This window comes from Solanum verrucosum, unplaced genomic scaffold, assembly GCF_900185275.1.
Source record: "Solanum verrucosum unplaced genomic scaffold, falcon-dt-bn FXZP01000229.1, whole genome shotgun sequence".
Classification (NCBI taxonomy): Eukaryota; Viridiplantae; Streptophyta; class Magnoliopsida; order Solanales; family Solanaceae; genus Solanum; species Solanum verrucosum.
In genome coordinates, this window is record NW_026020011.1 from 4447127 (window position 1) to 4460789 (window position 13663).

Sequence of the window (13663 nt, forward strand, 5' to 3'; positions counted from 1 at the left end):
TTTTTTTTGCTGTTTTGGCGTTACCCAGCTCTGTTTTCGAAGCTAAGCAAGGCTCCCATGGTTGCTGGGCTCAGAGCTGCAATAATCACTAGAAATCTTCTCTTATAGTCAAACTTATAGAATTTATAAAAGGGAAAAGGGTATGTTATACCCGTACTTTGCGATTTAGAGCTGATATATATCCCCGTTATAAAAGTGGTTCACATATATTTTAACAGTTGCAAAAAAAGTTCTAGTGCATAAGCATTTTCTTAGCTAAGGATCTTTCGGAAACAACCTCTCTACCTCAAAGGTAGGTGTTAGGGATGCCAATAACTTGTCATCATTTAGTGTATGAGGGGTTCATCTAAATTAGATAATAAATTTTGATTTCCGTAAATTGAATGTGTTGTGGTATATTACCAAAATTTTAAACATCTCATTAAAATTCTGAATCCATCTCTCCATTTTTGGATATGATTAAATATGTTTAACTATTCAACTCTTGCCAGCATAGTATTTGTTTTAACCAACTGTTTTTGTTAAAAATAATAATATTTTTTTGTTGGAGCTTGGAGGGTACATTAGTCATTCAACAGTCAACACTTCATTCGAAATGCCTTTTGGAACGAAAACATTTCTAATTCTAATGTCTCATATATAAATGTTGTGTCTCCAAAAATTCCACTTTCCATTTTTTCCCTCTCTCAATATATCATAGGTAGTAGTAGCCTAGCCTATATCTCTGTTTACTTAACGCCGCCGCTGCTGCCGATATACAAACAATGGCCTCTTTAACCTCCGACCTGTTGAATTACATTGTTTTCCGGTACCTCCAGGAATCAGGTAATTCAATTTTCATCTTCAGAACATGTACAATCTTGTAGGATTCAAATCGTAATTTGTATTCTTTATAGTCCTTAAGGTGTTTTATATGGTAAATTATTTTTTTTGAATCACTGTTAGACGAATTCAGTTGCTTTGATATGCTTTACTTGAGACGATGGTGTATTTGGAAACATCGTCCTTTACCTGCACAGGGTAGGAGTAAGGTTTGCGTACACACCACCCTACACATACCCCTTGGGTATGTTGTTGTTAAACGAGTTAAATTCTACGATATAAGCAATTTTCTGTAACCATTCTAGTGATAAGCGTTTTTTCGAACCAAGGGTCTATCGGAAATAGCTCTGTACCTCGAAGGTAGGGGTAAAATCTGCAAACATCCTACCCTCCCCTTATCCCACTTGTGGGAATACATTGGGTATGTTATTGTTGTTGTTGTTGTATTCTAGTGCAAACATTGTCGAGAATAAAATTGACTTCATCTGGTAGTGGCTAGGACTGATTGGGCAATTTGCAGTAGCAGAAAATGTTCTGTCTTTACTGCTTTGACAAGGCAGATAAGGCTTTCCTATATTTTCTTGGTTTTTCTGTTAAAGAAAAATAAAATAAACGTGAGACAGAATATTATTAAGATCTAGAGCCTGTTCGGCCAAGCTACTTCTTTTGTCAAAACAACTTTTACAAAAAAATACTTGGAGGAAAACAATCTGTGTTTTGTGTTGTTTTTGCTAAAAAGCACCTTATTTTTTTGGCCAAACATCTCAAACGTAAAGGAAAGCCTTTTATGTGCTTTTAACCTCGAAGAAGCCCGACCAAATAGGCTATTATAAAGAATGACTAGTAACAGAGAAATTGACTAGTTTGGTTATTTAGATAAGGACTATTAGGTTCTGGGGTGAGTAGGATGGTGTTTGACTACAGACGGAAGTTAAGTTGCTAATTTGACATATATGATTAAAGTAGTGATAGTGGCAGAACGTATTAAAATAATAGCTGGAAAGTCATTCTGTTTGAAAATACTTTAAATCTAGATTGGGCAGATCTTGCTATGGTGAAGAAACTGATGTTTTTGGGCTGTCATGTGCTTTCTGTTTCATTTTCAGCTGAACTGCATATTTCTTTTCTTTCTTCTGGATGACAAACAATCATCTTTTCGTGTTCATTTTAATTGTTGGTTTAGTTTTTGCCTGCTGTATGGGGCATTGGAACAGTCGTTCCTGATTATTTGAACTAGAAAAAGAAAAAAGATGTTAAAGAAGATTGAGATAAACTCAACTTCTCTTGCTTGATTGAACAACCAAAATTTCAGTTACTTTTAGTGATCTTCCTAGGTGGTCAAGACACTCTAGTTTATGGTTGGTCCTTTATAATATCAGTTGTTGCTTCATTGAATATGATTTGCTAATAGGCTGGCTGACACCTTGACTTTGATCGTGATGGACTAGTACAGTAGTATCTAATCAGTCTACTGGTTTGCTGATATATATTTTCAGGATTCTTACATTCAGCATTTTCTTTTGGACACGAGGCTAGGATCAATAAGAGCACAGTGGATGGAAATCGAATTCCTTTTAATGCTCTTGTTAAACTTGTGCAAAAGGGTATTCAATATCTTGAATTGGAAACCAATTTGAGCAATGTAAGGCAAACATTTTGATATTCTGATTTTTCTAGCTTAAGTTTAGATCTTTTTATAACTCTAAACTAACCAATAATAACTACGGAATGCAGGATGATACCGATATGGATGAAGACTTCAGGTTTCTGGAACCTTTGGATCTCATAACAAAAAATGTATCTGAGTTGCAACAAATGATTAAAGAGAAAAAGGAAAAGGTTCAGAAAGATAAATCAAATGCTGACAATGAGCTCGACCATGAACGAGAACCTGCAAGAGACAGGGAGAAGGAGAAAAATGGAAATGCCGGAGGTAATACATTCCCATTGCAGCTAATTTGTTACTTGTATGAGCATTGTGAGCATGAAGCTGATACTTTTACATATTTCTGTGTTGGTCTTGTGGACATCTAAGTTTTGATTTTGTTGCATGATAGATTTGGAGCCTATGGATATCTGCACAGACTCAACCTCTTCGCCGTGTGAAATTTCTAGCTGTGATGTAATGGCTTTGGAAGGGCATACATCTGAGGTTTGACCATATCTCTATAAAGTTCTTCTAGTCCACCATAATTTCTTAATAGCCAAAATGATAAATCTCATATCTTTTCTGTCTTCTATATTAACATTACAAATTTCTCTTGTTCCTAAACTCATGCCAGGTTTTTATCTGTGCTTGGAGTCCGGAAGGGTCACTTCTTGCATCTGGGTAAGTATTAGTTCCATTTCTTTCTTTTGTTGCTCTCGTCTATGAATCAACTCATGTTCATACTCATACTATTATTTCTAATTCTCTTGTGATTTTACAACTTTTAGAAATAATCATCATAAGTGCAGGGACTTCGAATATCTAATTGGTCGGTGATATCATGATAGTAGCATGTGGTTAAATAATTCTATTATAATGACACTTCCAAGTTGAGAGTAGTTTTAGACTCTTCTAAGGAACCATCTCTCTTATAGCTAACCATGTGTAATATCAATTTAGGTCTGGAGACTCTACTGCTAGAATTTGGACTATTGGCAATGGTCCAGGTAACTCTACTATCCAGAGGATGCCTCCAAATGTTAAGGTTTTGAAGCATTTGGAAAGTAGAGCAACTGAGGAAAACAACGATGTTACAACACTTGATTGGAATGTGAGTTTTCTACTGCTTGTTTTGGGCTGACTTACGTTGATCTATACTTTTCTGGTGGCATTTCTGAAATTAGACTGCATTGCTCGTGCTTACCAGTTTGATTTTCTTGTTATTATTCAATCTTGTATTTATGACTTTTTCTTGTACAGAGCAAGGGTACCCTGCTTGCGACAGGTTCTTACGATGGCCAAGCCAGAATCTGGAACCGATCTGGTAAGAGGCATGGAGGAATATTACTCGTGTTGTCATCATGTCATCAAACTAGATTGTTTTCTCTTACTGATACCTATAACTGACTTTTCATCCAGGCTTATTGCTTAAAACTCTTAACAAACATGAAGGGACAATCTTCTCTTTGAAATGGAACAAGAAAGGTGATTATCTCCTCAGCGGTAGTACTGATAGAACTGCCGTTGTTTGGAATGTGAAGTCTGGAGAATCGAAGCAGCAATTTAATTTTAATTCAGGTGTTTTGTTGCCCTTGTTCTGTCTTAAAGAAATAATTTTCCTTTATATTTCACCTCATAGCTAGCTTGTCAAGGATAGATTTTATTTTGTTTTGCATATTTTCTCACTGTTGTTATACAACCCCATTCAGGTATGCTTGATGTTGATTGGCTTGACAACAGTTCTTTTGCGGTCGGCTCCACTGATAACAAGATTTATGTTTGTAAAGTTGGGGAGAATCAACCAGTCAAAAGATTCTCAGGACATAAGGTATGGTCCCATTTGTTACTTTTTGTGGGAAAATTTCTTTAATAAATATTTAGTTGTTATTGGAGGGTTAAAGCTTATTAAGAACACTAAATTGGATCACTGTACTTTTACTGTCTGTGCAAAGTGCAAACTTAATATCCTTTGTGACTTTGCCATTGCAGAATGAGATCAATGCTATCAAGTGGGACCCCTCAGGTTCCTTGCTGGCTTCATGCTCTGAAGATACCACAGTTAAGGTAATTCCATTTAAGGTAGAGAGGTGTTGTGGTGTGCCACTGGCCCTCGGGGATTTCTCGGCAAACAGAAACAGAAATCTTCATTGCCTAGATTAGTGAAACAATAGTGCCTAAGGAGTCAACAAATTACACAAGTCCAGATTAGAGAAAGTTGAATTTTAGCTTCACCTTTTCCTGCGCTAGGACTTTGAATATGTTGTTTCCAAGAAATTCTGTTTATTGTGTTGTATAAAATTATTCATTGTTTCTGTGCAGATATGGAGCATGAAAAAGGATGTCTGCTTGCATGATTTCAGAGAACACAGCAAAGTATCTATTTTTGTTCTTTCTTTTTCTTTGTGGACTTTGCTGATTCATTTAATCAAATCAGACATCAGCTGCTGACTGTTATGTTTTTTCTTTTAGGAGATAAATACCATCAAATGGAGTCCAACTGGCACTGGTACAAGCAATCCGAATAAAAAGTTGTTGCTAGCAAGGTATTCGATCTATTTTAATCAATTCATATGTGGTGGTAGCATAAGGTTCATAGCTAAGCGATAAAGATTCTATATTTTGCTAGACACAGTTTTCACTGTGTATAAGAAAGTACTCCCACCATTCCATTTTATACGACACTTTTGTTTAGTCCTTTCAAACCCCTGCTCTGTTTGCACTTGAGGCTTCTAGCCTGCTAGTTAGTAACAGATGTATGAACCCCAATAAGTCCCTTGCTTGATTCTGGTGTCGAACCAGCATGGAATTCTAAATCCCTCTTACTTCTACCGTGAGCCTGAAAAAATTATCCATAAGCAGAACCCTTATGGTCTTCGCTGTGCACGTAAGCCTTCTGTTTGGTTATATAAGATATATTCATGCCTTCTGTTGGGACTGACTTACCTCTGAAGTTCTTTTTGGTACACTGTTGTCAAAGGCACACTTAACGCGCCAACGAATTTTAAAGCCCCAAGAGTTGAGTTCCAAAATTTGGAATGATTGCAATCTGGCCCGTAATCCCTTTGCGAGTAAAAATAATCCATAGAGATACAATTTCACTTTAACCGTCTAGGAAATGGATTTTTGATGTGTGCTGATTTAATGTATTGCACCTAACCTTTTATTTATTTGAGCTTAGTGGTTTTGTTTTATTTTCTGTCTGTGTAGTGCTTCGTTTGACTCAACCGTGAAGCTATGGGATGTTGAACAAGGGCATCTTTTTCACAGCTTGAACGGTCACAGGTAATGGATCTGAATTATGTCTACTTGGACACACGAAATATTAAGGCACTCTCAATAAAATTACACTTTCACTGTCAAATTACAGGCTCGAGTATTATGGGGTTTGTATACTCATACTCAATTGTACTATCGATACCTATATGCCTATTCCTTTTATTTGGGTGGGGATGAAAGAATAAGTTAACAGTATCGTTCTTGTTGAGTGTTTTTGTTTTTTACTGAGTAGGTTCTCTTCCATTTTAAATCCAGGGAAGTTGTTTACTCTATTGCATTCAGTCCGAACGGTGACTACTTGGCAAGTGGGTCATTGGATAACTGCATGCATATATGGTCAGTGAAGGACGCCAAAATTGTAAAAACTTACAAAGGAGATGGCGGTATTTATAATGTGTGCTGGAACAAGGAAGGCAACAAGGTTGCTGCCTGTTTTTCAAACAAGGTTTTTGTTTTCGATATTCGATCGTAGAAGTAGAGGAATGCAAACAGATGCAGGAGTTTCACAATTCAAGGAACTCTGCCTTGTATGAATGAAGAAGCATTTGAGTTTCAAACTAAAGTCACACTGTTGATGAGTTTTTTTTTTTTTGGTTTCTCAACCAGTAGCTGGTTACCCATATTGGGGCCCGACTAAATCATTATGACATTGATCTAAACTTATGTCAGGTTTGAATCTGTACTTTTAAAATTACAGATTCAAACCTCTTACTTGTTGCAATTTTAGTGAAATTTTATACATAAACTTATGCTTCGAGTTAAAAGTACTAGGTTCAGATGAATTCGAATGTCATGTTTCTAGTATTTATTAACTCGTTATACTTTTAGAACTATGGATGCAAACATGTTATTTGTTGCAAGTTTTAGAGAAATTTTACCCATGAACTTATGCTGCGGAGTTAAAAGGTACTGGGTTCACATGAATTCAGTGCTTGAATGTTGCATATGCTACTGTGCCTGAATGCTGCTTATGCTACTGTGCATACATAAGCAATATGAAATAAAGCAGGACAGATACAGTAAGGGTAGTCTGCCCTGAATTTACTCTGTTCTGTATCTTGCCCTTGACAGGGGTTTAATGGAAACCTATACCTACACAATGAGATCGAAATAGTTCTTATACAATTACATTAGTATGAAATTAGTTGAGGTGCACACATATTATCTCAAACACCGCGATTATTAATAACTTTTGCGCAATCACATACAAATTTTACTAAATTATTAGTGTAGCATTAACTTGAGATCACATCTAGAAATAATAACATTCATTGCTCGAGCTTTGTTAGTATAACGGTCCTCATCAAGTTTTTTCAGAATATTTTTGGGTGATTCGAGGGACAATATCTACGGGCTAATAAACATGAAAAAATCAAGAAAGTCGCGTAGTTTCTTAAAGTTGGCACGTAAATGCGAAAATATGCATGAAAAAAATGGTAGGATTGTACATAATGCTTCCCCAACTCATTATGGAGGTCCTCATAAAGTTTTTTTTGAAAATATTTTTGGGTGCTTTGAGGCGTCAGATTTATGGGCTAATACATACGAAAAAAACAAGAAAGTCGCGTAATACCTTAAATTGGCCCGTAAATGCGAAAATATGCCTGAGAAAATGGTGGGACTGTCTGTAATGTTTCCCTAACTCATTACAGAGGTTCTCATAAAGTTTTTTCAAAAAATATATTTGGGTGCTCCAAGGCGTCAGATCCATGGGCTAATACACACCAAAAATCAAGAAAGTTGCGTAATTCCTAAAAATTGGCTCGTAAATGCGAAAATATGCCTGGAAAAAACGGTGGGACTATATGTAGTGCTTCCTCAACTCATTACAGAGGTCTTCATAATTTTTTTTCAGAAAAAAGTTTTTGGTGCTCTTAGGCGCCAAATACATGGGATAATACACATGAAAAACCAAGAAAGTTGCGTGATTCCTAAAAATTGGCTCGTAAATGCGAAAATATGCCTGAAAAAATGGTGGGATTGTATGTAATGCTTCCCCAACTCATTACGGAGGTCCTCATAAAGTTTTTCAAAAAATTAATTTTGGGCGCTCTGAGGCGCCAGATCTATGGGCTAATACACATGAAAACCAAAAAACTGGCGTAATTCCTGAAAGTTGGCTCTTAAATGTGAAAATATACCTAAAAATATGGTGCCATTATACGTAATGCTTCCCCAATTCATTGCAGATGTCCTCATAAAGTTTTTTCAGAAAAAAAATTAGGTGCTCTGAGACGTCTGATCCATGGGCTAATACACACGAAAAAATAGAAAGTCACGTTATTCCTAAATGATAACTCGTAAATGCAAAAATATGCTTGAAAAAATGGTGGGATTGTACGTAATGTTTCCCCAACTCATTACGGAGGTCCTCTTAAAGTTTTTTCAGAACTTTTTTTAGGTGCTCTGAGGCGCCAGATCCATGGGCTAAAACACGAAAAACCAAGAAAGTTGCGTGTCACGCCCCGAGCCTACACCTTGGACGTGGCTAACACTCGAAAACCATTGTTGGCCCCAAGCGAACTCTTGGCCAGGCTCAACTCATTAACTCAACAATAAATGAACCTCAAAAGTAACTCAACTCATACAACATCATTACTAAAACCAGTTTAGCTCAATATAGTCTGAAATGTTAAATAACATAACTGGTTAACTCAAGTCTAAAAAATTTAACAAAGAAATGGAAAAGACTCCAAAACACTACTATCTATGAAGCCTCTAATGACAATGATGGAAGTCAGGACAAGACCCACGACATCCTAACAAAAACTGAAAAGTAAATGGGAATCCTTCGGAAACAAGGAGGCTCACCAAAGCAACTTTGAACAGCAAGTGGTATCAAAAATGCAGACCAAATGGCGTCAGTACATGAAATGTACGAGCATGCAAGGGGAATTTTAAAGCACAGACATAAGCTTGATCCGAGAGAAAGAAAGAACATACTTACCTCATCTCCACTCAACTCAAAGACACTCAAGGATACTCAAGGGTACTCAACTCATAAAATATTCAACTCAGTTCAAGAATACTCAACTCAATATAAAGCAACAATAAAAGATGCAGTATAATAAAAGCTTTTAAAAGAGTGAATAACAACTCAAAGTATTTAAAAATGCAATAATAACTATTTACTCATATTTGGGAGATTCTCTAACTGACAACCATCACTATAAGCAACGTGATGATAAAGCGTCTCGCTCACGCTGCCAGAACTGTCTTATACCTTGTCGGAGTATAAGACATCCTCAACTAAGTGGATCCATTAAGCTATACTTAAAAAGAAATAAGGAATCATCTAAAAAGTATGACAATTTACCCATGTTGACATACATGGTTTATGAGGACTTTGAGTTGTCTGAACTCGTCCCCATATCGGTGCTCAATACTACTCTCAATAATGTAACTCATGCTCATATGTTTAAAAATATTTCCTTATCCTCATACTTTGAGATTTTACTCAAAAGGTTCTCTTAAAAGAGATAGTGCTCAAAACTCCTCATGAACTCATTTGGAAACCAAGGTTTCCTCTCATTTTAAATGTAAAAGTATTTACTCTTGGGAATACTTCGTTCCCATATATTCATTTTGAAAAATGAAACTCAACTCCCCTCATCCTCATAACTCAAGTACTCAAGTCTTAAAACAAGTTTTAAAAGTTTGCAAAAGACTTCTTAAATGACTCAAAAGAACTCCCTCGAACTTTACTCTCAACTCTATCTTGAATTTGAAAATCTGAATTCGAGAATTATGATTTGGATAGAGGGATTTCTCAATGATTTGGTGTAGTTTGGATAGTTGAAATCAGTAAGAGAGCAAGGATACATTTTAAAAGGACTTAGACGGAACAAACGACGGAAAAGAAGTGGAGGCAAACGACCCTGGCGCACTGAGTGGTGCGGGGCACCAACCCATGAACTTCAGAATGCCATTTCTGGCGCAATGCAGGCGCGGCGCGCCAGCCACTTTGGTGCATCAGTGGCACGTCGCGCTACCCCTTTCTCAGAACGTTTCGACGAATTTTTCTTTTCAATTTTTGGCCCTAATTCACCTAGAATCGATTGGTTTCTTCCTAACTCTCTTATATTCGTATACCCAACATAAGTGCACGTAAATCTACTCAAAACAACCCTCAAACTCATAGCATTCACCTCAAGAACTCATCAAATCCATTATTAAAGATTTAAGAACAGAACTCATCAAGAAACTCAATACATGGATTTTCATGGACGAAATTAACTCAAGAAACTCATGATAGGTGTGAGGGTGAACGAACCCATCATTATAAAAGCTTACATACCTCGTTAGGATCAAATCTTTGGCGAAATCCCTCAACAATTGCAAGAAAACCTTGAACGCTTTGAACCTTTTCTTGAACTTCTCTCTAAAACTCTAAGCGTGTTTAGGAAATGTGAAAACTGATCTAAGTCAGTTCAAACCCCTAAAATATTACTAAAGATGAGTTAGGCTAGTGGGGTAAGAAAAAGACAAAAATACCCCTCCTTAATTCGAATGAATTTCCTTAACTGGAAAGGCTGAATTCAAACGGGAATATCTCCTTCATTCAAACTCAGAATTTAGCAAACTCGGTGGTGTTGAAAAGAGGACTCAAAGATCTTTCATTTGATATCTCATGGTCCACCTAACTCATCATGTGCTGAAAGTTATGATTGTTTGAAGTTGACCCTAAACTCACAATTTAAGTCTAACTTGCAAAAATCTCAATTTAGCTTTGTCCAATTTAGTTCTTTCTAAAATTAGTTCTTTCCAAGACCGAGGTATTACATTGCGTAATTTCTAAAATTTGGCTCGTAAATGCTAATGTATATATTAAAAAACAGTGAGACTATACGTAATATTTCCCAAACTCATTACGGATGTCTTCAGAAAGCTTTTTCAGAAAAACTAAAATCTAGTGCTACGAGGCACCAGATCCAAGGGCCAATACACGCGAAAAATCAAGAAAGTAGCGTAATTCCTAAAAATTGACTCATAAATTCAAAATATGCCTGGAAAATGGTAGGACTGTACGTAACGTTACCCCAACTCAATACAAAGATCCTCATAAAGTTTTTCAGAAAAAAAAATTGGGTACTCCGAGACACAAAAAATCAAGAAAGTCACGTAATTCCTAAAAGTTGAATGTTATATTCTAAAATATGCCTGAAAAAATAGTGGTACAGAACGTAAAGCCCCAACTCATTACAGAGAATCTCATAAAGTTTGTTCATAATTTCTTTTAGGTACTTCGAGGCGCCAGATCCATGAGCTAATACACATAAAGAACCAAGCAAAGTCGCGTAATTTCTAAAAGGTTGTTATATGCCTGAAAAATGGTGGGACTATATGTTTTGCTTCCCCAACTCATTACGGAGGCCCTCATACGGTTTTTTCCGGAAAAAAATTGGGTGCTCTGAGACGCCTGATCCATTAGGCTAATACACACGAAAAATCAAAAAAATCGTGTAATTCCTAAAAGTTGGATCGTAAATGCGAAAATATGCTTCAAAAATAGTGAGATTGTATGTAATGCTTCTTCAACTTATTACGGAGATCCTCATAAAATTTATTGAGAAAAAAATTTGAGAGCTTCGGGTGCTAGATACATGGGCTAATACACACGAAAAATAGAGGAATTTGTGGGATTCCGGAAAAAAGGCCGAAGAAGCGGAAATGGGCGTGAAAAGAATGGTGTAAGTATACGTGATGGTTTCCCAACTCAATACGGAGGTCCTCATTAAATTTTTTGAATAAATAATTTTGGGTGCTCCGGGTGCCAGATCCATGGGCTAATACACATGAAAAATAAAGGAATTTGCGAAACTCCTAAAAAAGGGCTTGTAGATGCGGAAATGGGTGTGAAAAATTTGGTATGAGTATACGTGATGGTTTCCAACTCAATACAAAGAACCTCATAAAGTTTTTTGAGAAAAGAATTTGGGTGCTCCGAGCGCCAAATCCATGGGCAGAGATGAATTTGAAGGATTCCTAAATAAAGGCATGTAGATGCGGAAATAGGCGTGAAAAAAATGGTGTGAGTATACGTGATGGTTCCTTAACTCAATACAGATGTCCTCATACAGTTTTTTGAGAAAAACATTTTGGGGGCTTCGACCACCAAATCCATGGGCTAATACACAATAAAAATAGAGAAATTTGCGAATTCCTAAAAAAGGGCCTGTAGATGCGGAAATGGGCATGAAAAAAATGGTGTGAGCATACATGATGATTCTCCAACACAATACGGAGGTCCTCATAAAGTTTTTTGAGAAAAAAAATTCTAGGCTCCAGATCAATGAGCTAATACACACAAAAAATAGAGGAATTTGCAAGATTCCTAAAAAAGGGCCTGTAGATGCGGAAATAGGAGTGAAAAAAAATGGTGTGAGTACACGTGATGGTTCCAGACTCAATACGGAGGTCCTCATAATTTTTTTGAGAAAAAAATTTAGGTGCTCTGAGAGTCGGATCCAAGGGTAAATACACACGAAAAATAGAAGAATTTACGGGATTCCTAAAAAGGGGCAAGTAGATGCTGAAATTAGCGTAAAAAATGGTGTGAGTATATGTGATGGTTCCCTAAATCAATACAGATGTCCTCATAAAGTTTTTGAGAAAAAAAATTTGGGTGCTCCGGGCACCAGATCTATTGGATAATACACACAAAAATAGAGAAATTTGCACGATTCCTAAATGAGGGCATGTAGATGCGGAAATGGGCGTGAAAAAAATGTTGTGAGTATATGTGTAGGTTTCCCAACTCAATACGGAAGTCCTCATAAAGGTTTTTGAGAAAAAAAAATTGTGTGCTCCAGGCGCCAGATCAATGTGATAATACACATGAAAAAAAGAGAAATTTCTGGGATTCCTTAAAAAGAACATGTAAATGCGGAAATGGGCATGAAAAAATAGTGTGAGTATACGTGATGGTTCCCAAACTCAATACGGAGGTTCTCATAAAGTTTTTTGAGAAAAAAATTTTGGGTGCTCCGAGCACCAGATCTATGGGCTAATACATATTAAAAATAGAGGAATTTGCGGGGATTCTAAAGAAGGTCATGTAGATGCGGAAATGGGCGTGAAAAAAATGGTGTGAGTATACCAGATGATTCCCAAACTCAATATAGAGTTCCTCATAAAGATTTTGAGAAAAAAAATTGTAACACCTCGCTATTTGAAAGAATTAGAAAGAGTCGTTTTGGAAAGAATGAAAAATCTAGAAAAATGGTTAAGTTATGTTAAGTTTGAGTTCTGGGTCAACGTCAAATGACCATAACTCCTAGATTAATATAAGTTAGGTGTGCCTCCAGATACCGTAGGAAATATCTTGGAATTATCTTTCCAGCACCGCTGAGTTTGCTCAATTCCGAGTTAGTATGAGTGAGATATTCCCATTTGAATTTGGGTTGTTCAGAAAAGAAAAGTCTAATACGGATTTTAGAAGGGTATTGTGGTCTTTTCACCACCCCATGACTTAATTTCATTTTTTGGTAATTAATTGGGGTCTAATCAGAATTAGATCAATTGAGACAATTGGAAATTCACGTTAGGGCTTGGAGAAAAGAGAAAAAAGGAGAAAGGAGAAGATTCGTCAAGATCGTACAATTTTGGTTGGGGATTTCGCCAAGAATTCAATCCTACGAGGTATGTGAGATCACATAGCGTTGGGTTTGTTCAACCACGTGCCAATCATGATTCAATTCAGCGAAGTTATGTTGTTTTGAAAGAAAATATTATGAGTTCTTGATGATAATTCGTTTGAAATCTTGTGGGTTCTTGTTGTTGGAATTTGTTGAGTTTGATTCATGAATTTAGGGGTGTTTTTGAGTAGAATCTTGCATATATTGATGATATAGTCGATTCTAAGAGTTTGGGGAAAGAACCAATCAAAATTAGAGGGTTTAGAGTTCAAAAACAAAG

General features: G+C 36.4%; 1 protein-coding gene across 1 annotated transcript; it reads left to right on the forward strand.

Annotated features, from left to right (window-relative positions):
- The first annotated feature begins 764 nt into the window (after window positions 1-764).
- LOC125820352 (WD40 repeat-containing protein HOS15-like) lies at window positions 765-6218 on the forward strand. The gene is made up of 14 exons (XM_049499787.1): window positions 765-825; window positions 2319-2464; window positions 2557-2755; window positions 2880-2974; window positions 3105-3151; window positions 3431-3581; window positions 3731-3794; window positions 3890-4048; window positions 4180-4298; window positions 4460-4534; window positions 4790-4843; window positions 4940-5013; window positions 5678-5752; window positions 6002-6218. Exons 1-14 carry the CDS (start codon window positions 765-767, stop codon window positions 6216-6218), a joined length of 1536 nt encoding a protein of 511 aa, XP_049355744.1.
- Window positions 6219-13663: the final 7445 nt, after the last annotated feature.

Excerpts from the sequence above, each read along its gene's own strand:
- LOC125820352 (XM_049499787.1), top strand. The coding sequence starts at position 765 with ATGGCCTCTTTAACCTCCGACCTGTTGAATTACATTGTTTTCCGGTAC. Across the intron at positions 2,756-2,879 it reads GAAAAATGGAAATGCCGGAG|ATTTGGAGCCTATGGATATC; the intron begins GTAATACATTCC and ends GTTGCATGATAG. Across the intron at positions 4,299-4,459 it reads AAAGATTCTCAGGACATAAG|AATGAGATCAATGCTATCAA; the intron begins GTATGGTCCCAT and ends TTGCCATTGCAG.